Raw genomic sequence first — 25,853 nt, forward strand, 5'->3', positions numbered from 1 at the left:
TATTTAAATGAGAAAAGTGTAATTCCTAGTGTAAAGGAATTAATGGAGATTTTTATTTAAATTTTAAGAGAAAATTTAGTTAAATTTATCTTTTTGCATAGATAAGTTTAAATGATGAAAGAGGAAGTCCCACCATATTGGAATTCAAATATTTAAATGAGGAAAGTGTAATTCCTAGTGTAAAAGAATTAATGGAGATTTTTATTTAAATTTTAAAAGAAAATTTAGTTAAATTTATCTTTTTGCATAGATAAGTTAAAATGATGAAAGAGGAATTCCCACCATATTGGAATTTAAATATTTAAATGAGAAAAGTGAAATTTTTAGCTTAATGGAATTAATGGATATTTTTATGTAAATTTTAAGAAGAATTTTAGATATATTTAATTTATGGTAAAAGAGGAATTCCCATGATAATTGGATTGCACTCATTGAAATGAGAAAAAGAAGGATTTCAAGTTTATTCAAAAAATAGGTATTGATATTTTAGTTAAAAGAAGAATTTTTATGATATTTAAGAAAAGATGATTTGAATTAAATTTTGGTGTCAAAAGATGAATTTCCACCATAATTCTACCTAATGAATTAAGGTTGAGAAATTATGTGATAGAAGGAATATCTTTGGATATTTTAATTGGTAAAATCACTAAGTTGATATTCACCTAAAACTAGATGTTTATCTGAAGGAAATCCTTGTAGAACTAAACTGAATGAATTTGGTTAGACTACAAGAGGGACGGACAGTAAACCTACTTGTCCATCTCTCGATTTGAATCAAGTAAAAACTTCGTGATTGAGTGAACCAATTCCAGTTTCTAATCACAAAGAATAGACTACCGCAACTAAGCTAGTCTTTCCTGACCAAACTCACCAAGAATCTAGTTGGACAATGAGACTGAATGATGGGTAGATTACCCCCTGATGAGAGATCAAGGATCCTCATTTATAAAACTAGGAATTATGGAAAAAGGGTTGGAACCAATCTCAAACTGGAATCTTACTTGCATTGGAACCTCTATTTTTTTATTATTCAAAGGACTGTTTTAGGCCAGAGTGGTGGAGGAAGCATTTGGCTTATGTTTTTCTAAGAGGAGGTTTGTTGAAACAGCCGACGAACAGAGGAGTCGTCAAGGGACGTCGCTCGTGGTGGCAAAGCCTGCCAAGGTCTACCTCGGTACGGTTAAAATGGTGCGCTTTCGATACGATGGGCAAGGATCGACGAGGCCGTCCCTGAGTGAAGTGATAGGACACCTAAGGAGGATCGTAGAGGGTTTTGACCAGGGGATGCACGGGCTCGCGGTTGCTAGGGCACCCATGCGTACATCGAGAAAGATTTTGGATGGACTAAAAGGAAAGATTTTGGGAACCAAATTTTGATACTGGATCTCGTTGGTTGACCAGCTGGTCTTCAACGGAGAGTCCAAAGGATATTATTGCAATACAATGGACTTAGAATTTTGGAAAATGATGATCAGAAATATTATGATTTTTATTGAAGGATTGTTTTGAAGCCAGTCAAATCTGTTATAAATGGCAATTTCATATTGGGTGTGTACGTGGTATGCCTACCTTAATTTTTGCATGAATCGTCGGCGAGGGGGCTTGGGAACTCTTTTCCTCGATACCCGAGAAAAAACACAACAAATCTTTATAAAGGAATCCCACCAATACAATGGTAAGGTGGTTGGCTAACCCATGGGCTAGATGGGGTAGGGTGGTTGGCTAACCCATAGGCTAGATCAGAGGATTCCTGAGAAAAAACTAGATACGATTAGTTATGTTAATTAGTTTAAAATCCTGAGAAGACCTTGTTCTATGGGAGGGGATCAGTGGTTGTGCCTCGTAAATGAGAAAAAAAGCAACAATTCCATGTACCAAGTGCAAGTCTCTTCTTGATCTGACTATGTGACTTCAGGTTCGGTGAGATCAGTTTAACTAGTTAAGACTTTGACTCGTTAGAGTAATTCTCTCGTTAGAAGATTTTTCCCATGGCGGAATTGCCCATGCCTTCCAGGCAAGGGGAGTCTTCCGGGCCCGGTCTCGGAGGGACCGCTCGGGCTACCCTCTCGTTCCGGACATCCACGGGCGAGGCCCTGAGTGTGGATCCCTGCCCCGCGCGAGAGGCCGACGCCGCATCCACCGCCCGACAGGTGCACAGTGGAGGGGACAGGGACCTCACATTTAGCTCGATCCTGTGGGCTTCATGGGCAAGGTTCTCTACGACTGTAAGTTCATGGTGTGCTCGCTGAGGAGCTGCATGGGCTTATTGGAGTTGCTACTACTGGAGGTCAGTGATTCTGGCAAGGGCATGCTCGAGTTATTGTGTTGTACCTCAAACTTGCCCTGGAGCTGCATGTAATGCAAGTTGACTTGGTGGAGATCTTCAGACACCTGTCTCTCATGTGCCTTGGCCCTAGCAGCATCTCCCTATGTGAAATGGTAGCCACTTCTTGTTGATGGTAGATACAATCTGTCATTTGCATGATCGGCTCCCTGGCCAAGTGTGAAAATTGCAAAGCAAAATTTAGCATGTCGCCATGGGCTGCATGGACGCTTCAGTGTAGACCTAGCTGGATTGGAAGTTGCCTAATCATGCCTACTAGCAAAGAGTGTGTAAGGTATTTTACTGTGATGCATACGGGGAGGAGGGACTAGCCTCTTGGAAATATAGGATATCTGTCAAGTGGTCTGGGGTAGCATCTCATAAAGGTTCTGGTGGAAGAAGTCTTGCTTCTACTGTGACCTTTCTACTTGCTCTTCTGCACAGCTGCGAGCTCCTCTTGTGTAGGGCCTAGGGAATGGGTGGTGGGGGCACCTGCTTTGTGACCTTTCTACTTGCTCTTCTGCACAGCTGCGAGCTCCTCTTGTGTAGGGCCTAGGGAATGGGTGGTGGGGGCACCTGCTTTGTGCCCACGAGTTCCTAGTGGTGCCTCTTGTGCTAGTGGGAAGTGGGGAGAGGTCTGTTGGCAGGGGCAGAGACGTGATGACGGCGTTAGGGCCACTTAGTTGTTGAATGGCATGGGGTAACTCCTCCCAAGCACCCTTGTTAGTAGTGTGGCCAAACGGGCGTGTACCAAATGGGTTGAGAAGGGAATAGGCATGACCTTTTGATTAATGGTGGTTGGTGCGGCCATGGAAAATTCTGATCGTTGTGGTAGATGGTTGAGGATGGAACAGCCCGGGCACTTGACTATGTGGGTTGGAATGGCCATGGCTGGTGAACTTGGAACGGTCATGGCAAATATGGCCGTGGCAAAGGCAGGTTGGTACAACCGTGTGTTTTTTTTTGGGTACCTTGAATCAAGTTTTGTACCCATAGGCTATGCTGCCAGCACACCCCATTGCGGGTTTTGTATTGACTACATGCCCAATTTGCCAAGGTGAACCACCAATTCCAATTTGGCGATGGCGAGGTGGGAATTGTTACTTCCTTGAGGAATTCAGAGGTGGGTGGCAAGGAAGTACTTGAGATTGAAGGAGTTGATAATGGCATAGTAGTACTCCATTACAACCTCACAATGATAGGTGGAGGAGTTGCTGACGTTGAGGGTATATCATCAGAACGGGGGTTATAGTGTCACTGTGAAGCTTCTACTTCCCTTTTTCTTGGGCAATCTCTGTGTGGCAGAGGCCAACTTGGGTTTCCATTGAAAGATAGGTAACTGTTGAGCAACACAATGGGGTGGAAGTTGGGGTTGGGAAGATTTGGGGATCCAAATATGATGATTGCCCTCATAGAAGCATTGGGCTTGTAGGAGAAGTTTGGGGATCCACCGGGGGGGGGGGGGGGTTGGTTTTGGGCATGATTGAGGCTTTGATTGAGGATTGGGGTGCTATGGAGAACGTTTAAGCTTGCGATTGTCTTGTACCCTGTAGGCTTGTTGTTGGTGGATTTTTTGCCGTTGTGGAGGACAAGGGGATTTGGGTGCTTGTGGGTGAGGGGAAGGGTTGGATCGTTGGGGGGTCCACAATGTATATTCACCTTCATGATAGCCTTGTGTTGTGAGAAGCTTTTTAGGTACCCAATGGGGAGATGGCATACCTAGTAGGGTTTTGTTAGTTTTGTTAGAAATGTTGGTTTGGTTAGTTTGGGTTAGTGGGTTAGCAGCTTATGAGACGACAATGTGAGAGTGCGTTGCTGCCAAGCGTGGGGGTAGGGAGATTGTGAGAGGCATTGATGTGGTTGGAATGATGAGCAGCCTCTTTTTTAGTGGGATGGATTTGTGGGGGTGTGGTGAGACGAAATGATGGTGGGTCGTGAAGGGGGAATTTCTTGGCATGGGGAAGTAGCAGGTACAGCTCTTTGTCCATGTCATGAGAGGACAATAACTTGGCCGGAGACTTTGGCCAGAGGCTAGCTATAAGGTTGTCATCCGTGCGTCCCCAATCGATGTTGCACCTGTTATGTCCTATCCAACCCCTTCCAAGGAGGATTCCTTCATGCATGGTTCATGTAGGCATCACATAGAACTTCCCTTCCAAGGAATTATTTCCAATGTGGAATAAAAGTGTGGTTGTGCCTAAACAATTAACATGTTGTGACACTACTATGATAACGATGGCTAGGGTTTCTTTTAGTGAGGGTTCCCTAAGGCAACACCATGTTTCATGGGACATCAAATTGTAACTAGCCCCTATATCACCAAGAGATAATTTTTGGACAAAGCTCGTTGGGGTGGTTATTCCTAAGCACAACCGAGCTGGCTTCACATTCTTCTTCTTTCTTCAAGGTCGACCACTTGGGCCATATTGACCATGATGTGTCTCTGTCGAAGCTTGGATTGCCTTGCTTTAGCCTCTTGTTGTGCAACTTGTTTCATATCCTCATGGTTTTTTTTGTGTTCTTTTTTAATCGTGGATGGCTTTCAAGGTATCCTTGATGAGAGGGTCATAGTAGCATTTTAGTTTGCTACCATTGAAATAACCAGCCATTTCTACACCATCAAGTGTTTCGATGCACACTGCACCTTGTGGTGCTAGGAAAGTTCCTAAGCCTTTGAGCTTAAGCTTCTTTTTGTGCGTCTTTGTACTAAATAAGAGGACCATATCTCCCTCGTTCATTTGTTTATCCTTCATCTGGTCGTCGAACCATTGTTTGCACCTTAGCTTCTCAACAATCATGCTGTATACTGCTAAAAGGTGTGTTTCATTGAGCTTTTCAAGCTTACATAGCTGGACAGCCTAAGACATTTCCAGTGAGCTTTTCTTGTAGTAGGACATATAAGATGGAGACTAAGAACTCCATGGGCATGACTGCTTCAGTACCATAGGTTAAATTGAAAGGGGTAGCATTGGTTGCTACCTTATAAGAAGTTCGATAAGCCCAAAGTGCAGCCGACAAATTTTGTTCCCAATCGTGCGGCTGGCCTCCATGGTTTTAGTCAAAATGGCACACAAGATTTTATTCGTGCTTTCCGCTTAGCCATTAGGTAATAGGGGGAGGACTTTCTGTGAGTGACAAGGAACTCTTGCAAGAGGAATTGGATTGTCTCATTAATGAAATGGGTCCCATTGTTGCTGACAAGCTCGAGGGGGCAACCAAAGCGTGTGATGATTGATTCGCATCCAGAATCAGCCCAGATTGACCAGCCATCATCACATTCGGGGTTCCCGTAATACTTTCACGTGAAGGCATCATCAAGAGCTCGTAAAAAAAAACATAAAACCACCCACTTTGTACATTTGCCAGGGCATTCAGGGCAAAGTTTATTTGCACACCATGCATCCCATATGTACATAAGCCCAAAACACTTCTGAGATTTTTGCCTGATAGCAGCCAAGCAATAGTCTTCACAAATATTAAAATGTTGCATAATGTCTATTAATAGTACATTATCAGCTTGGGCTACCATAGTAAAGTTGGGCAAGGAAGGTAGTGACAACTCCCCATGTTCATTCTCATTAGATTATTTGTCTTCCAATGAAATAGGTGCTACATCGAAGGGGATAAGGGAAGCATTAGCCTCAAAGGTTACAGATGCAAGCCCCATGTCGCTTGGTACTAGCACCAAAAAAAGAGGGGTCAGTACCAAGCGGTAGAGGGCTCAGTACTAATCCCTAAATTTAAAGAGACTTAAAGGGGTGAATAAGTTTTTTTTAAAAGATTAAGCCTTTATATATTAAATAAAAAACATACAAGTGGCATATTTTGTATTTTAGTTGTATTTTGGAAGCTGAAATAAAAAACATACAAGCGGCATATTTTGTATTTTAGTTGTATTTTGGAAGCTGAAATAGTCTGTCTTCCAGGCTTGAAAATTGATCGCCTGCCCTAACCTTCAATGTGAAAGCCTATAAACTTACTTGGCTTTCATATTTACATAAAAATATGAAGGTTTTTGCTTTAGTGGAGGGGGGCTCAAACCGGCTCGTCCCCCCACCTCATCGTGTGTGCGTGTGTGTGTGTGTGTGTGTGTGTTTGTTTCTCTTGAGTGTTTTTGAGAGAGAGAGAGAGAGAGAGAGAGAGAGAGAGAGAGAGAGAGAGAGAGGGGGGGGGGGGAGGGAGGGAGAGAGAGGGAAGGAGGGAGGGAGGGAACTTGATTTGCTGGTTTGAGAAGAGTCCAATGGCAATTTGGGTACGTTTATAAAAAATGTTTTCCCCGAACACTGCTTCCCAAGGGAGATTTGGGATGTTATCAACTCATACCCCTTGTGCGGACATTTAAAAGGTCGGACGCATTAATGACACATCAATATGGTATGTACTATGTCCTCACTCCTCTCCTTTCTTGCCATGTGTTTATTTTTTTCACCTCTGAGTCTCTCACAAAATAGCAAGAGCCAAACATCATCGTTGTGCTACATCCATCGTCCTCCAAGTCTTCGACTACATCAGCCTCCTCAACGCCCCCCAAATGCCATTCGCATCTACACACATTGTAGGTATTTGAGAGTTCTTTCAGACCCTCTATTAACATTTTGCTGGTTTTGACCTATGGGTTTTTGCCTATGCATATTGCTTGGTTTCGACCTGTGGGTTTTTGTCTGCTTTATATTGCTTGGTTCTGATGCCATTGTCATAATGTTTTTCGTGGGGTCAGTGCCAAGCAATTCGAAGCCCTCTGGAGTCTTGTTTGTTTTATATCGCTTGGTGGTGACCCCATTGTCATAATGTTTTTCATGGGGTCAGTACCAAGCGATTCAAAGGCCTCCGAAATCCTGTCTACTTTATATCACTTGGTATCGACCCCACTGTGAAACGTTGGTCATGGGGTCAGTAACAAGAGATTCTAAGCCCTCTAGACTCTTGTTTGTTTCATATCTCTTGGTTCTGACCCCATTGTCATAATGTTTTTCGTGGGGTGAGTACCAAAAGCAAAACCCTAAACCCTATGGAGTCCTGTTTGTTTTATATCGTTTGGTACCAACCCCACTATGATAACATTGGTCAGTGCCAGCGATTCGAAGCCCTCTGGAGTCTTGTTTGTTTTATATCGCTTGGTTTCAACCCCATTGTCATAATGTTTTTCATGGAGTCATTACCAAGTGATTCAAAGGCCTCCGGAATCCTGTCTGCTTTATATCGCTTGGTACTGACCCCATTGTCATAATGTTTTTTGCAGGGTGAGTACCAAGCGATTCCTAGGCCTTCGGACTCTTGTTTGTTTCATATCGCTTGGTTTCGACCCCATTGTCATAATGTTTTTTGCGGGCTCCGTAGTACCAAGCAATTCGAAGCCCACTGGAGTCCTGTTTGTTTTATATCGCTTGGAGGCAACCCCATTGTCATAATGTTTTTCATGGAGTCAAGAAAAAGCAATTCAAAGGCCTCCAGAATCCTATCTGCTTTATATCGCTTTGTTTTGACCCCATTGTCATAATGTTTTTCGTGGGGTTAGTACCAAGCGATTTGAAGCCCTCTGGAGTCCTGTTTGTTTTATAGCGCTTAGTTCCAACCCCATTGTCATAATGTTTTTCATGGGGTCAGTAGTACCAAGGGATTCAAAGGCCTCCAGAATCTTGTTTGCTTTATGGTACTGACCCCACTGTGATAATGTTGGCCATGGGGTCAGCACCAAGCAATTCTAAGCCCTCTGGACTCTTATTTGTTTCATATTTCTTGGTTCCGACCCCATTGTCATAATGTTTTTTGTGGGGTTAGTACCAAGCAATTCGAAGCTCTCTAGAGTCCTGTTTGTTTTATATCGTTTGGTGGCTGTTTGTTTTATATCGCTTGGCGGTGACCCCATTGTCATAATGTTTTTCATGGGGTCAATACCAAACAAGCAATTCAAAGGCCTCCGAAATCTTGTCTGCTTTATATCACACTTGGTTTCGACCCCATTGTTATAATATTTTTTGTGGGGCCCTCTGGAGTCCTATTTGTTTTATATCGCTTGGTGGCGAACATTGTCATAATGTTTTTCATGGGGTCAGTACCAAGCGATTCAAATCCTGACTGCTTTATATTGCTTGATACCGACCCCACTAGGATAATGTTGGTCATGGGGTTAGTATCAAGCAATTCTAAGCCCTTTGGACTCTTGTTTATTTTATGTCACTTGGTTCCGACCCCATTGTCATAATGTTTTTCATGGGGTCAGTAGTACCAAGTGATTCAAAGGCCTCCAGAATCCTGTCTACTTAATATCGCTTGGCACCAACCCCATTGTGATAACGCTGGTCGTGGGGTCAGTACCAAGCGTGATTCTAAGCCCTCTGGACTCTTGTTTGTTTCATATCACTTGGTTCTGACCCCATTGTCATAATGTTTTTTGTGGGGTTAGTGCCAAGCGTGATTCTAAGCCCTTTGGACTCTTGTTTGTTTCATATCACTTGGTTCTGACCCCATTGTCATAATGTTTTTTGTGGGGTTAGTGCCAAGCGATTCAAAGCCCTCTGGAGTCCTATTTGTTTTATATCGCTTGGTGGTGACCCCATTGTCATAATGTTTTTCATGGGGTCAGTACCAAGCGATTCAAAGGCCTCCAGAATCATGTTTTTGTCATAATGTTTTTTGTGCGGTCAGTACCAAGCAATACAATGTGCTCTGGAATCCTATTTGTGTTATACCACTTGGTACTGACTTTTTTAAATGTGTTTCTCATCACGCTTTGTTTATTTGTTTAGATGTCTTGTACCAAGTCAACTACTTGGAGGCTTGAAAGACCTATCGAGTCACTACAGGCACAAGGCAGAACAAGGAGGTATTAAGCTCACAGGGTAGTTTTGCAGGAGCTTCGTCGCATTGAGCAACACGTGTAGCCTGCAATATCCAGGCTCCCTTTCCAAAGGATTTTGCATGAAATTTGTGAGCAATGGAGTATTGGCATGCGGTGGCAAGCATCTGCATTATTATGTCTTCAAGAAATCACTGAGGACTCGATCATCGAGTTTTTTGAAGATGCTTACTTTCTCGCCGCTCATGCCCATAGGCTGAAAATAATGCCGAGGGATTCTGATACCCTTCGTCGATTGCGGTACAGATATGACCAGATGCTTGTTCATGTTTCAGTAACGATCCTCAAATGTGGTGTATCCTTACAGTCCCCCCTTCCATCCTTGTATAAGGCCAACTGAGACCTCCCGTACTCCTCACAATAGGGACACCCATTCGCAGAGTAGGTTAAGACTAGAACACCCCAGTGATGATGCCCCTCAAGTAGAACCTCACACACAACTAGAACCGGAGGCACAACCACAACCAGAGGACCAACCACAACCGAAGACTATTGCAGCACAACCACATCCCTCCACTGAAGTTGAAATTGTTTCAGAAGAAGAAGATGCAGACAGGATAGAGAGGGAATTAAATCTAATTGAAGCAGAGAATATCAGAGAATTGAGAGTTTTGGAGGCTAGAGCGGCATTTTCACTTCGGGGTCAAAGACTTGTCAGGCCTCTAGATGGAATTTACAGGTTTTGATGAATGATGCAATGGAAATCATAGATAACATTGTCAATATTTTATTATGGTATGTATAGTATATATAATGCATGATGCATGACTGAGCTATAAGTACAAGTGGACTAATTCTTTGTTCTTTTCATTGTTGCCTTTAGGTATTGTATATTACTACTAATTCTTTGTTCTTTTCATTGTTGCCTTTAGGTATTGTATATTGTTCTTTTCATTGTTGCCTTTAGGTATTGTATATTACTACTAGAAGAGGTTCAAAACTATACATATACTGTGGATCCTCTCATTTCCGTGGCATTACAAAATGATAGCTCATCATTTTTTAGTCTTATGTTCTGCAGTGAACCTCGATTTGGTAAGAATTATTTTTGACGGCTTACCATGAAGAGTGAGTCTCATGTTAAGTTTTAAATTGACATCAAATATTTGGTAATCTATATGTGTTTTCTTTAATAACACTTATGTCCTCTTTGTTTTTTTTTAGCCGTCGACACTGGAGTTTGCTTTTGTACGACATTGAGAAAAACACATGTTATTTTGCAAACTCTGCTCAACAATATCATAGCCGCATTAGAGGGTAAGTCCCTATTGACATTTCCCTCTTCTACAAGCATGTAGATTTATTTAAGTAGGATAAGTTGATGCTTATTTTTTCAACCTCTCAGATATGCTCAAAAATTTGTATATGCATTGGAACATCTCTTAATGGAGCCGAACCTTGTACAAAACATGACATATTGTAGGATAAGGGTGCTAGTCCAACCCAAAGATGTCAGCTATGGACGGACCTGAATGCCTATCTTCTAATAAAGAAAATTTTTGATATTCCTGATGTAAGTGATGTTTGTAACGTGGACTTGCATAATCTAACATAGCTATAATGTCCCTTACAAAGCTTTTCTCTGTGTACAGGAAATAATTCTGAACAAATATGCTCCCTTGCACGTAAAATAGTTCAGGACCAGAGCTGTACAAAGAATTATTTTGGTTGTCCATGATTGTGCAGAAGAAGAGATCAAGAGGGCAGACGAATTTGCAAGGGAAGTTGCAGAGAGACTAGGTCAGTGAGACAAGGAGTGGCAAAGATAATTTGAAGCACATATGGCTGCCCTCAATGATTATGACAGGCTGTAAGCTGAGATGGATGAATGGGTGGAATCCAGGAGGCAGGTCGAGATGCACGTGGAGAGGGGAAGAGAAGAAAGACTATGGGAAGAAATGGAAAGACTACAAGAGGACCAAAATCGAAGGCTGCCTCAGTCCCAAGCATAGTCGAGTTCTCAATCATGGCGTCGCTTCCATGCCCCCCAAAGTCTTTTGATCGACATCAGCATCATTAAACTTTTATTTACATTTGTAACATTAACATTAATTTTGTAAGAGACCTGACATTGATATGTAAGAAAAAAATCTTTCATATATGAAATTGCTTTTAGAGTTACAATGTTTTGATTGTCATCATTCAACAACTAATCAAGTGAATAGTATGAGAGACAGATTCTTTGTAGAAAGTCATTTTCTCTGTTTGCCTTGACACCTGTAAAAAAAGGTTTTCTTAGTGGTATCTTACATAATGTTTTGTACAGCATACTAAATGGTGAATGTAAATATAAATGGTTTACCTTTTTAGTATCCATTGTAAATGTATAATCTTTTGGCAATTGTTCAATCTCCTCGTATGTAAGGTCTTCTCTAATTTGAGAAAGAGATGTTTTAGATAGTGTGTTCAGCATTGTAAGCAATTTCCCTTCCAAATATATCTCCATTACTAGAGGTGTATTCTCTCGGGATCTGACTCCAAATCTTGATCTAATGGAAAAGGTTGCCATTAACATAATGATATCTGGTGTAGTGAAAAGTTGCAATGAAGTTTTGAGAGCCAATAATGTACTTGCAAACTATTGACTTCTTCTCCAAAATAGAAATGATGCCTTCTGTCTTTCTCTTGTCCACCAACCATTGTCCAAAAAGTCTAGTGCCTTACTTGACTTGCAAATAAACATACCTCCTTACGCTTCCCAATCTATAAAAATATAGAAAGTGGCACAATAACTAGAAAGTGTAAGGGTTAACTTTAGACATGCAGTGGAATCAGATATACCTTTCTTCTCATCAACATGAAACTTGACTCTTCCACATTGTCAAAGCCCATGATGCTAAAGTGTTGATGCAGGTCTGTTAGACTCCAATGCTTGCTTGCTGCCACTCGCTCAATCCATCCATTTTGCATCATCACAGCTACCTCACTAGGCATAATTTCTTCTTCTGAGGCTTGAAGTGGGATCCATGTCACGTGCTTTTGCATCCATCTTTGGTAGTGCAGAAGCATGTACAAAATAGAGCATGCCTTCAAGAACCTGAAAGACACTGTAGAATCTACTACATTGCACTAGTACACATCACCTTGATGTGACCCCTCATTAACCTCCCAACCCTCTCCTAGTAATCCTTGAATGAGGTCAGACCGTACCTCCTTACAAATATACATTATTTTTGTTTGGTGCATTGGCATGGAATTGAACATGTGCACAAAAACATGTAAAGGACAAAACCAGTTTAGCCCTACTGACCTAGATGCCTTTGAAAACTTGAGTGATGTCTTGATATCACTTTCCATCTTAAACTTTAAGCATAAGATGGTCTAAGCATTAGGTTTGGGCCATTCGGGATTGTTAAGAGAGGGGTTGGGGATCTCTTCTAGCTTGCCAAATAAACCTGGTTTTTTATCTACAAAATATGAGTGAGAAAAGAAAAAGATATTGTTCTGTACAAGATTGCTTGGGCTTTGAGATACAAACATTGCCCCTCCAATGGATGCATTGCCCCTCCAATGGATGCATGCATAGCATAGAAAACTCCAGTGAGGCTTTGGAGTGGTTGTTCCTCAACATAATTAGAGGGGAAAATATCTGTAGTAGAGAGACATAAGAAAATGGAGAATCATAAGAAAATTTGAAACAAAAATTCCAATATTAGCATGTTGTTAAAGCTGTGTTTATGTTACACTAACAATTTGAATGAAACCTTGGTCGTTGGCCTTGAATGTACAGGTCTCCAAGGGTATACACATGTTGCACTATGGCAACCAGTCCTTCCTTCTTAGTATGCTTGAAGCTTTGTAGCTGCCCCTTCCAATGATGTAGCATATTCCCCAGTTGATGCACTCGATGTGGTCCCTTAGAGCTTGGTTGCATGTAGACCCAAGCCCCAACCCTGAATCTTGTTAGAGCCCAAACTCCATTCTCATCTCTTGTGTTATGCAGCACAAGCTCTTCCACCTTCTCCCTAGGTCTTCTCACATTACTGGAAGAGGCCATGGTGGTAAGAAAGGAGAAGAAGGGAAAAGAAAAGCTTGTTTTACAACAGAAGAGTGGAGAGGAGAGAAAGTTCAGGGTTTTCAGTGCAGCAATGGAAAGCTTAAAATAGGGTTAGAGTTTGAGAATAGGCTTCCTCAACCTAGAGTAGACTAAAGAGAGATAGAGTTTTTGTAGCAATGGAGAGGGAGGGAGCTTGAGAGAGAGAGAGAGAGAGAGAGAGAGAGAGAGAGAGAGAGAGAGAGAGAGAGAGAGAGAGAGGGAGCTTGAGAAGGAGAGGGAGAGCTTGAGAGGGAGGGAGCTTGAGAAGGAGAGGGAGAGCTTGAGAAGGAGAGGGAGAGCTTGAGAGGGATGGAGTTTCTGCAACAATGATTGGAGAGCTTAGAAAAGGAAGAAAGAGGGAGAGGGAGCTTGAGACTGAGGGAGCTTGACAAGGAGGGAGAGCTTGAGAGGTATGGAGTTTTTGCAGCAATGGAGAGCTTAGAAGAGAAAGAAAGAGGTTCAAAATGAGATTTCCAAACCTAGAGTATGTTCGGGGGGGGGAGTTTGCGAGGGAAAACACACTTTGGGAAAAAAATAAAAATTTTCAATTTTTAGGGTTTTTCATCTGCGCGATTCTAGGTGGGGGGACCTCTAAGTTTGGGCCCAAGAGGTAGGGGGACAAGAGTAGTAATTAGGCCCCATTAGCAAACCAAAGCCTAGGCCCCCTAGGGTCAAAGAAGTAAAAAATGTGCACCCAGCCCTCTTCCTATTGGTCCATTCCTAATCAAAAGTTAATCCAAGAGGCCCTCTTTGGGTCCAAAAAATTCCTAATGAAGCCTTCCAAGCTGAACCTTCTCTGTCTTTCTCATTAAATACGCAGCTTGTAAAAAACATTAGTGTTGTGTTTCCATCAAAGGGCACAATCCAACCAGGCCTCCTATTAGCCCTCCTCTCTGGTCTTCCATCCATAGACATCATGGCACCATCATATGACTTAGAACCTCTTCCCAATCCATGTACCTCCATTTGGCATTCATCCAACTTCCCAAAAGCATCTGTATCTACAAGAAAAACATTCTTCAATTCCCCAAACACATCCTTGCCACCATAAAGTTGCCCATCTCGACCATCTCTAAAAACATTCACATGAACAAAACGATCATCTTCCAACATGGAGTCACAAGCCTTCTTAGAGCTCTCTTTTCCTTGTACAATAGCATTCGTATAAACACCAACATTATGTCCATTCTCCATACCATCAAAACTCTAATTTTTCTCTGAACAATCTATGTATTGCAAGCAGTTCCCCTTAGTCATAGCACCACAGCCACCTGATTGAATCTCCACATATGTCATGTCCAAGGTCTCAATAGCATCTGTAGCAACATCAACATCTAGGTTTTGAAACTGCTTCACACAGGTTGCATTGTGCAATCCACAACCTTCTTCAACCACATCATCACAACCATTTGGCTAAATACCCATACAACTCACATTCAAAGTCTCAACATCAACATCATCCAAAAAAGATTCAAATAATGAAAGAGCATCATTCAGCTCATCCAGATCGCATTTATCATCCACAACATCCACAGAATCTCTTGTCACTTCTAGTACACACTAGGATGTCTGCTTCACAATATCACCTTCCTCTAGATCCCTTCCTGAAAACATATGGCCAACATCCTTCAAACCTATGCACGCTTCCTCTATAAGCATATCAACAGCCACCCGAAAGACTCCACGAGCATTAATGCATGTATCTCCCATTACTAACTCTAGCAAACTTTGATCCAAATCTACTTTCTCATCTGATCCATCAGAAGACCCTGTCACTTCCATAATAGCTCCGGCCATATTCACATCTTCAAACTGACCCTAGGTTGCTCTTGATTATATTCACATCTTCAAACTGACCCTAGGTTGCTCTTGATTCCAATCAACTCCAAGAATCCCAGCACAACAATATTCAGATTCCCTACTTGATTAGTCAGCTTCTATACCTCTTGATGTAGACCATTCTGCCCTGTACCTAGTTCCTTAACCCTTGGGGCTTCCACATAAGTTTCCCTCTACACATACAAATTCATTGGCAAAGTTGCCACCACATGCCTGCTTGCTTCTCTCTCCTTTCTTGTCAGCTCCTGCTTCCTCATCTTCTTCCTCCACTACTTAGTGGCCACCCTAATAGCCTTTTCAAATGTGTCAAGATCTTTTAGCTCCACTTTCACCCTAATTCTCTCATGTAAGACACCAATGAACTTGTCCTTTTTCAGAAAATCAAGTGGCACCTAGTTCTCTCCCAAAGCTTTTAGAAGCTTTTTCCAAACAACTTCAAACCTGCCCACAAAAACTAACATCTCTTCATCCTCTCCTTGATTTAGCCTATGAATCTCTCTCCACAACTTCAAACCTACCCAAAAACTAACATCTCTTCATCCTTTCCCCGATTCATCCTAAGAAGCTCTCTGCACAAGTCCTCTGGACTATCATTTTTCCTATACCTTCTCTTCAAGGCTTCCTTCAACACCTAGCTTCCTCTTTCATCCTGTGTGGTTTCATATTCAAACCATTTCCTAGCTAGATCCTCTAATAACAAATTTGCCATCCTCAACCTATAGGCATCATCACCTCTGTTGTTCCTCAAAGCCACCAATTCAATCTTCCTCAGAAGCTGAGTAACATCTCACCCTTCTCACCTCTAAACACATCATACCCATATCTAGCCATTGGTCCTAAGTTACTCAACAAGCGGGTTCCAAGCTAGTGACCAAATCCCTTCAGTGGGTGGGGGCACCAAAGCATAGAACTACAAGATCTCGGCTCCAAGGGCACCAATCAACTTGGCTGCATCTTCATCCCTCCATTTGACACAAACGGACACGTCAACACTCCCAATCAGCACAAACCTCTAACACCTCTAACCTTTTAGCTATTAGCTTCAGCTGACCTCCTCTACATTTAGCTAACCACACATAGCTGACTCAAATCTGACTCAGAAGTCTTCCTCTTGTTCCCAGTCAAATAAATGCCCTCCAGGCTCTCTAACCTTCCTCCAACATCAACTAACCTCAATTTCTTATCCTCGGAACCTCTCTGGACCAGTCAACTGCTCTCTACTCTCTAACACCCTGCTGACTCAAATCTAATACAGCTGACTATATGACTGAATCAGGCCGACTGATTCAGTGTCAACTGACACAAATTTCTCCTCCATAGTGTCCTCTGACACATGTAAGCCCTCAAACTCCATAGATCCTAGTAAGATTTAATTTTATGGACTCAAAGCAAATAGCAACTAATCTTGAGATGAGTTAATTGACTTAGCTAATTCCAATTCAACTAACAGCTGACTACTGACTCAGACGGATCAGTCTTCCTCTCCTATATGTTTGCATATAGTTTTAGACTTTCAGGACACTCTATCCTTGCAAGGATCCAACCCTATAAGCACTTAGCTAACCGCAATTGACCCACAACTGACTCTAAACCACCTTTTAGCCCACAAACCAGTCAGATTGTTAATTTCTTGACTATCAGATGAAACCGCAAATAGGTTTTTCTCAACCCAGAAAGATTAGTTCTCACCTTATACACACATAGCTGATAGGATCTAATGTTCAAATGACTCAGTCTAACTCTTTATCCTCTTTCATCTGAGTTCTGAGATAGCAGTAGCTCCCTTAACATCAAACTCACACACAAACCCTTCATCTCCATGAACTCAAAGCAAACAACTCATTCACATAATAAAAACACCATGTTAACCAACCACTCTGGTTAACATGACCTTTCATCGACGACTACTATACCTCCTTTGTAATTTATCTTTTGTAACTATGCTAAGCGCCAATTGTAAATGAGACATGGGATGATCGAGCTTACGGCTTGTGTAATGCTGGTCATAAGGAATTGATTTACATAGAGCTAGTTAAACTAGGAAGAGTAGTTTTGGGTCCCCATTTGTAATTGGGTGATCAAACATTGTAAATATGAGCTCATGTATATAAGACATTTTATGAAATATGAAAAGGGACAATCCCATTTGTCTCAATTGAGTTTTGCCTTCTCTCCCTGTCCCTCTCTCCCTTGAGCTTATGGTGGCTTGCTTGCTTGTGATGCTTGCTTGCTTGTGATTGTTGGTGTATGTGAATAGGAATGGTGTTGCTATCTCTCCTCTCCTTCACTCCCTTCTCATTGCTCTCCACCTTGTCTTGTTTGCATACGATTGCCATGAGGTTGACCTCTCCATAGCTCCTTCCCCCTTGCTCCTACCTAGCTTGTTTGGATCTCTCTTTGGGTGACACACAGAGAGTGTAAAGTGAGCCTCTAGCGGCCTCACATCAGGGAGTTAACCCTAATAAGGTTGGACAAGTGAAAATCACTGGATTTGACCCTTGCATGCACTCTCTTCTTCTTCTCTCTTGTGCTTTTGAGGTAGCATGTTAATCCATTAACATCTTTCATGCTGCTACCGGGGAGTGGCATTTGGCTTAGGGTCCTCTACTTGATTCATTAGCTAGATCTTGATTTTACTTGATTGGAATGCAAATCCACCGATTAGTTGATTAACATTGTTTGTTTTGTGTTTTGTTGGCGATTACCCGAAGTTTGAATCGTTGATTGAGCATTGGAGCATTCGAGTCTTCACCGAGAGCGAGGAGCAAGTAAGTGCCCCTATTTTCCCTCAACATTCAAGCAATTTTCAATTTTTGTAATTTTCTTCATGTTTGCAATTTTATTTAATCACTCAACTAATCTCAATCCATTTGCTTAAACCATGCATTGTAGGTATCAATAAGTAGCTAGAGACTATCTCTAGCTCCTTGTAAAAATAGACATCAAAAAACCCTGGGAAGGTGCATGAATCAGCTTCTGATTGGAGAGGTTCCTAAGTGAAATTTCATTCTGCCAGGCTTCTCTGAGAAGCGAACGTCTGTGGTGGCAAGTTCAGGGAATGCCTCTGCCACGGCGTTCCTTCTACCTGCAACCCAAATCTAGTACATTTGTTGTCTAAATTTGGCAAGAGCATTAAAATTAGTTTAATTGCATTTAATCAGGGGCCTGATGTGCATTGAAGTACATTTAAACTAGGATAATTTTGTACATTCAAAGTGATTATAAGCCACTCAAATTTGAAAATTCCCTGCCTGCTAGCTAGTGCCATGGACGTACGTTTCCAAGTCGCACGTCCGTTCCAAGTATTGCCACGCCCGTTCTCCTCATCTTGGAGAAAATGCCCATTCAAGTTCCTCTTTTGAAACTTGCCACGTCCGTTTGACCACACAGCCCATAAACACGCACGTTCGTTCCTTCTCCTCTCTGAGAGCGAACGCCCATGCCAATCTTGAAGCGGAGTGGCATCATCGTGTATAGATTTTGCTTAGAAAGCTTGTTTAAGGGGATTGCACACATGTAGTTTGTGTAGATCAAGATGAAGATGTAGTTAAATGTACTCTAGATGAATTGAGTTTGTAAGACAGTTGTTACTTAATTGAGAGTGTGTTTTTGAGGGAGCTTGGTGGAGGGAGCTTTTATTGGCAACTCGCCTCTCTTAAAAATGTGAACATTCTCTCCCAAGTCTCTCCCCCACTACCTCCAACCTAGCCCACCACTATCTCCTACAACCTCCACCACCACCTCTGAGCCTAGCCCACTTTATCCCCTCTAGCCCACTTTATCCCCTCAGAGCCCAAATTAGCTCCTCCCTTCTCTCTCTCCCTCTCTATATATATTTCTCAATCTCCCACCCTCTTTTCTCTCTCTCTCTCTCTCTCTCTCTCTCTCTCTCTTCTTCCACCCTCTTCCCTCTCTCACTCTTTCGCCCTTATCCACCCTCCCTCTCACTCTCTCTCCTTCCCTCTCTCCCTCTCTCTCTCTCTCTCTCTCTCTCCCCCAACCTCTTCCCTTTCTCTCTTCCTCTCTCTCTTCTTCTCCCACCCTCTCTCCTTCCTTGTGCTCTCCCTCCCTCTCACAACCTCCCTATGCATAATGTCTCCTTACTAGAACTCTCTCTCTCTCTCTCTCTCTCTCTCTCTCTCTCTCTCTCTCTCTCTCTCTCCCCCTATGCATAATCTCTCCTCATCTCTTCCCTCTGTCTCTCCCTCTCCCACCATCTTTCCCCTCTCACTCTTTCTCCCTTATCCACCCTCCCTCTCCTTCTCCCTCTCCCTCTCCCAACCTCTTCCCTCTCTCCTTCTCCCAACCTCGTCCTTTATTTTGGGTACTTACATGTGCACAAAATATTAGACACCCTCTCTCTTCTTCTCCCAACCTCGTCCTTTCTTTCTCCCTCTCCCCTTCTCCCACCCTCTTCCCTATCTCCTTCCTTGCCCTCTCCCTCACTCTTCCTATGCATAATCTCTCCTTCTCTCTCCCTCACCCTTCTTATGCATCATCTCTCCTTCCCTCTCTCTCACTCTTTCTCCCTTTCCCACCCTCCCTTCCTCTCTCCTTCTCTCTCTCTCCCCCTCTCCCACCCTCTTCCCTTTCTCTCTCCCCCTCTCTCCCCCTCTTCCCTTTCTCTCTCCCACCCTCTTCCCTCTTTATCTCCTTCCTCTCTCCCTCTCCCCCCATCTTCCCTCTCTCCCCCTCATCCCACCCGCTTTTTTGGAATCAAGATGATATCCTTTCACTGATCCATAAACACGAAATAATTCGTTTTTGGACCATAAATGTCTTTAATTCTAATTGCACATTGGAAAGTTCTTTTTGAATTTTTGTTTCAGGGGAAACCATTTTAGACACTAGGAGGATTTTTATATCCAAAAATATCTCAATTTTGAATTACGTCCCTCTAGACATTTTCTCTCTCCAGGCCAAAAACAGGGTAAAATAGGATCTTTCTTTTATTTCAGAGAGGGGAATAATTATAAGATCAGAAGGGGAGGTTCTTACACCTGCACACCTCAAAAGTTGGAGAGAGGAATCTTACAGTATGAAATCCCTAAAGGAGTGTGAGGCCTCAATGTGTGGCATAGGTCTCAATGGATGCATAAGGCTGTCTTTGTGCCTTTACAGAGAGATGGATACTCCTGTGGATGGAGTACCCTGTTTCATGCTAAGTATATATTAATAGCCTCCAACCTAAGTGGACTAAGATAATTATTATTTTAATTATTAAAGTTTCCATAATTTCAAGAAAATACTCCATAAATACTGATCAATTTTCTATGTAATATGTAGAACTATAAGACTCCCTTCATTGAACATTATAGGGTGACCTTAATCAGAATGATGCTTAGGTGTGCAGAGGAGAAGAGTGAAAAGAACAAACTTGCCTTCCTAGATGAGAATGAGATGCTGCTAGTAGGTGGGCAAACAATCCCACCAAGTGAGCAGCAAGGGTTTCAGGAAAGGATGAAAGAGCAAAAAGATGCAGAAATTGAAAGAGGAAGTGAAAGAGAAAGACATGAGGATAAACAAGACGAGGGAGTGAAAGAGAAGAAGAAGCATGAGCAAGATGAAAAGAAAGAGAAAGAGAAATATCTAGAGGAGGAGAAGGATCTGAAGGAGAAGAATCAAGATGAGAAAGAGAAGGATGAGGAGCTAACAAAGATTTTGGAGGAGGAGCAAGAGAAGAATGAGGTAGGGAAGAATGAGAAGAAAGAGAAGGATCTGGAAGAGGAGAAGGATGAAGAGCAAGAGAAAGATGAGGTAGGGAAGAATGAGGAGAAAGAGAAGGGGATAGATACTGCTATGTAGGATGGGGAGGAGATTAAAGATACAAATATGCAAGATGCAAATGAGGGGATCAAGGAATCCTCCCCAACTAACATTAATGCTAACAAAACTAATGTAAGCCTATTGTGACCACCATATAATATATTTTTGAATGACTAAAGCCCATGCACTCTTTTTGAATTAGTAAAACATCTCTACTCTTTTTGAAAGTAAACAATTGTGATCTTTTTGAAAGTAAACAATTATGATCTTTTTGATAACACTAATTTTAGTCTTTTCACACTTTTCAGAGATTGATCATTCTTGACATAAATGGTCTTTTAATCAAAAGACAATCAAGTCCCTTCCATGGTAACACTACGCATAGGTTTTCATTATGTGATGCTGAGACCAAGATTGAAAGAATTTCTCAGATATATGGTTGATGTGTTTTCTATTGCCATATGGTCTTCCATGGCTTATCAAAATGTTGAAATTTTGCTTAGACTAATTTACATAGAAGCAAGTGTTGACCAAGAGCAATTTTATTTTGTGTATAATCAGCAACATTGTTATGTACATCCCACAGAGTCTCATCCAGATAAACCTGAAGTACTACTTTTCACCAAGACATACCATAATATTCAACTGCATATAGACCCATTCAATACCTTGTTAATAGATGATACTCTTTTGAAGGCAATGTATAATCCAATGTACACATGTATCTCACCCTTACCATTTGAGGGAGATATTGATGATCTCTTTTTGGAAGAAAGGCTACTGCCTTGGATGCAAGGCTTGGAGAATTTTGTTGGCAAGTGCAAGATTATGTACAAGAGAATCCATTCATGTAACTCAAGCCTACTTCTGATGGCACAAGGCCACTATATGTACAAAACAAACATTAATATGACTCAATTAATGTAAACCATAAATTTAGCCTCTATTGTGTATTCAAAGCTTTGTTTCATTCATAATGTCAAAAGAGAGTACTCTTGGTTTGATACAAAAAGTATCTTGGTTTGATACAAGTGTGTATTGAAAGCTTTGTTTCGTTCATAATGTCAAAAGAGGGTACATATGGTTTGATACAAAAAGTATCTTAGTCTGATACAAAAAGTATCAGCTCTGCCAAAAATTATAGGGGAAAATAAGTTACTGAGGAATTGGCTTCACTTTGTTGTTGAGATGTCTATATAAGAGTGTTTTCTCTCTTCTCAACAAAACCTTTCTTCCATTGTGAGAGAAAAGTGATGGCAGCTCTTGTTGACATTCCTATAGGATATCCTTGTTTAGTTGATGAAGATTAGATGGCTCCATAGTGCAATGATTGTGAGAAAGGTAGAATATTCATCATAAAATTGAATATCTATTACTCTAATGCTCAACACTAAATCCGATTCATATGAAGGTATTTAGAATCAATGTGCATAGCTCTCTACCTTGTAACATCCTTCCTACAAATATCACCATCATGTTAGTATGAATGTAGTGCCATGAAATGATACATTCCTACAATGGGTACTTCTAATCCCTTCAAGTCAACCATCGCAAAACCATTCCATCTATTGATTTCTTCCAAAGGGTAGGATGGCTAGTATCATACACAAAATCTAGCTTGGGATATGCTAAAATTTGTGCTCTCTCCTAGGAGACTTGTCCCATTCTTATTCATTCACTAGAGCTTTGCTTAAAAATAGGGTAGTCTAGTATCCTTTTCATGAAGTTTATGGTGTTATTTACAAAGCCAGTTGGTGAATCTAGGGCTCCAAAAACTATGGAGCTCCTGTTTCCAAGTGGTTCATTGTTCCTCCACTCACGCTTACATTTACTAGGCTCATTTGTTCTTAAAGATCCTTGCTTCAAGTGGGTTCGAAGGGGTTTTTCCTTCTTAGCAAGAGAGCACTCTATTGAATATTGGTCATTTGTTAGGACCGAAGGTTGGGTGGGTTTGATACATTATAGTTGACTATATTATCGTTTCCCTAACAATTAGATCAGATTCACATTAAAGATTTCACTTGAATAAACAATTAGTTTAGGTCAGATTCACATTAAAGATTTCACTTGGGTAAACAATCTCTAGAGCTTTTAAGGCATGTCTTAAAATTAATTTCATACACGTTTATTTTGCTCAAGAAACCAAAATACTTCTTTTTTCACCCCTTAAAATAATGTGAGTATAAAGATTTTTTACCTTTTTTTTCAAGGTGTGCTAGGTCATTGTGTTGCCTCACACATCTAGGCTCACGTGTTTAAGTTCACATCTCTAGGCTCATGTTTCCAAGTTCATGTCTCTAGGCTCTGGCGTCCTACAAGCTCATGTTCTTAATTTTTATGAAATAGACTTACCTAAGATACAAAATTTTACATACTAGGCCTATGACAAGGCTGGTGTGGAATTACTGGGGTAATAATTATACTTAAATGTCCTAATAATTACAAAGGACAATAATTTTCTTTGAAAATTATAACTGGTACAACTTATATAATAACAAAATCCTTAGAGGACATAAGTTGGTATGTCCTTATAAGTCTTTGAGATAACAATAATTGGTTGATACAATTCCATGGACCATGGATAGGGCTAGCCTATAGATTATCTTAGGGCCCTGCCCCATTGCTAACAAATTTTCTACCAACTCATCCATGCTTATGTCCTTATGTCCTTGATTAGCACTTTAGCTGGATGGAGGCTTTAGATAATGCATCCCCTATCTCTTGATTAGGATTGCTAGTCTAAATGGTTTAATAGATTTTCTACCAACTCATCCATGCTTATGTCCTTATGTCCTTGATTAGGACTCTAGCTGGTGTTGGTGGCATCCTTAACCATTGAGGCTTTGGATAATGCATCCCCTATCTCTTGATTAGGACTCCAGCTGTGCTGGTGCTAGTTGTATCCTTAACCATTAAGACTTTGGATAATGCATTCCCTATCTCTTAATTTGGGCAGTTGTTATGTGTGCACATTATATGTGCATATATTAGGAGGCTAACCCACATTAGGCTTGTGAGCATGAGAGCATGGGAACAAGATCTAGTGGAGCATGGGTTAGGGCTAACCTTAAGGGTTGAGGTTAGGGTCAAGCATCCAAGGATCACACATGGGAAATGGAGAGTCAAGAGTCACTTGAGGGCCCTCCTATATAATTGGGGCATGGGGCACACTCAAGGGAGACTAGGATATGTTATGTTCTCTTGTGTAGAGGATTGTATCTACTCACCTACCATTTCACACTACAGCTACATGCTGCTGGATTGGAGTCATACCTCTTAGTGGAATGGGACATCAAGGTAAAGGTATGAGATACTTCATTGTAATTCATGTGTGCATCCGTTGGGCTCGAGGGTGGTTGGGTGGATCAGTTTATGCCTAGTTTATGCATGTTTATGCATGACAATAATCTAGAGAGATCTTAGGGTTTTAACAGTGGTATCAGAACAATCTCTAGTTAATTGTTGTTATTTTTTATTTCTTATTTCAATTTATAGCCAACTTTATTGTATTTATTGGGTAGTTATCATTAGAAAGGCGCCAATAATTCAAATTCTTTTCTAATGGTATACTCAAAAAGAGTTATTCCTTGACGTGGTCTCAGGTATATAGAGACAGGTTTTAGTAAGTGAAAGTCTGGGATAAGGCCATCTTATTCCTTTATGCATGATTTTATTCATATTTCCTAGACGACATACTAGGGAGTTCTAAATTGGTAAGGAATGTATGGGTGGTATCATGGTGGTATGGGACACTAGTGATTCCTTGCATATATTATCTTATTAGATAATTTGGGCTCAAGATTGTTGCCTTACTTACATAACTTGGCATGTTGACCTCAACATTCAAAGACAATCTCTTTTTTTTTAAAAATTCACTTGAAGTTGTAGTGTAGGCATTCTCTAGATAAACTTCTTTTATTTATAGCCTGCATGTTTTGATGAGTGTAATCTAGTCGGCATTTTCACTTGTTGCAATCTCTTTCTTTAGAGTTCAACGAGTTTATCTTGTTGTGTTCGGATTAAGGAATTTTGGATTCTTCTTTTGTTGGCATTTCTTTCTCTAGTTCCGTCCTTTAGGTGATTTATACAGTCCACTTGATGATTTACGGATGTACATATGTGACTCATCATCGTGACATTGATGACTCCCTATATGTTGATATCGGTAACTTGGGATGCCGATAATTTCCTGTGTAGATGTGGGTACCTGCATTAAAGTATGAAAAAAGTGATTCCAAGGATAACACTCGGCCCATCGAGGGAAACCCCAAAAGTTGACGAAGTGGGTCATTATCCAACAACATAGGCAAGGCACTATTATTAAATAGTTCAAATACTAACGTACATGATTTACTTATGGGTCTAGAGATGCTTGGCAAGAGGTGAGGGGGGTTTGATTATTACATAGTTGGAATACTAATGTAGATGAATAAGTTATAGATCCAGATCAGTTTGGCAAGCGGTGAAGTGCCAAATGCTCCATTGCAACATAATAATCCACCTAGCCTAGGTGTTCTGACACCAATCCAAATGAATTTTCCAGGCATGAATTTACTAAATAGTAATGACAATGTGTGTAGTGCCTGCACTTACAAAAATGTATGCTTTATAGTAGTGTCTCGTTGTACGCCCTCTACAATAGTCCTTAATGTTACGAGCATGTTGTAACATCAAAGTGCTAGTTCCTCTACTGTTATAGAAGCCTCAACACTAATAGGTGTACTAATCAATTGTTGTTATGGGCTACCACACATCCCAAGAAGGAAATCCACACAATCAAAAATGGGAGAAGCAATGACACAACAATCATTGGTGGATGCTAAGCTTGCGTCCATTATTATAAGGCTCCCCAAGCTCAATTTGGAAGCTCCAGTCCTTTGAACACCACCTCCATGCTATCACCGCGAAGTTGCACCTCTCACTCTCTCACACACTTGCATGCATGAAAGAGGCACATCTACTCTCTCTCTCTCTCTCTCTCTCTCTCTCTCTCTCTCTCTCTCTCTCTCTCTCTCTCTCTCTCTCTCTCTCTC

At 41.3% G+C, this 25,853-nt stretch overlaps 1 protein-coding gene across 1 annotated transcript; it reads left to right on the forward strand.

The window, feature by feature from the left end:
- Nucleotides 1–20,388: 20,388 nt before the first annotated feature.
- Nucleotides 20,389–20,859, forward strand: LOC147607829 (uncharacterized). Its single transcript, XM_086789876.1, has one exon. The coding sequence runs from the start codon at nucleotides 20,389–20,391 to the stop codon at nucleotides 20,857–20,859; it is 471 nt and encodes a 156-aa protein (XP_086646002.1).
- Nucleotides 20,860–25,853: the final 4,994 nt, after the last annotated feature.

This window comes from Cibotium barometz, chromosome 54, assembly GCF_041138505.1.
Source record: "Cibotium barometz isolate CiBa-2024 chromosome 54, ASM4113850v1, whole genome shotgun sequence".
Lineage (NCBI taxonomy): Eukaryota > Viridiplantae > Streptophyta > Polypodiopsida > Cyatheales > Cibotiaceae > Cibotium > Cibotium barometz.

What these genes read in the sequence shown, in the direction of transcription:
- LOC147607829 (XM_086789876.1), top strand. Translation starts at nt 20,389, where the DNA reads ATGATGCTTAGGTGTGCAGAGGAGAAGAGTGAAAAGAACAAACTTGCC.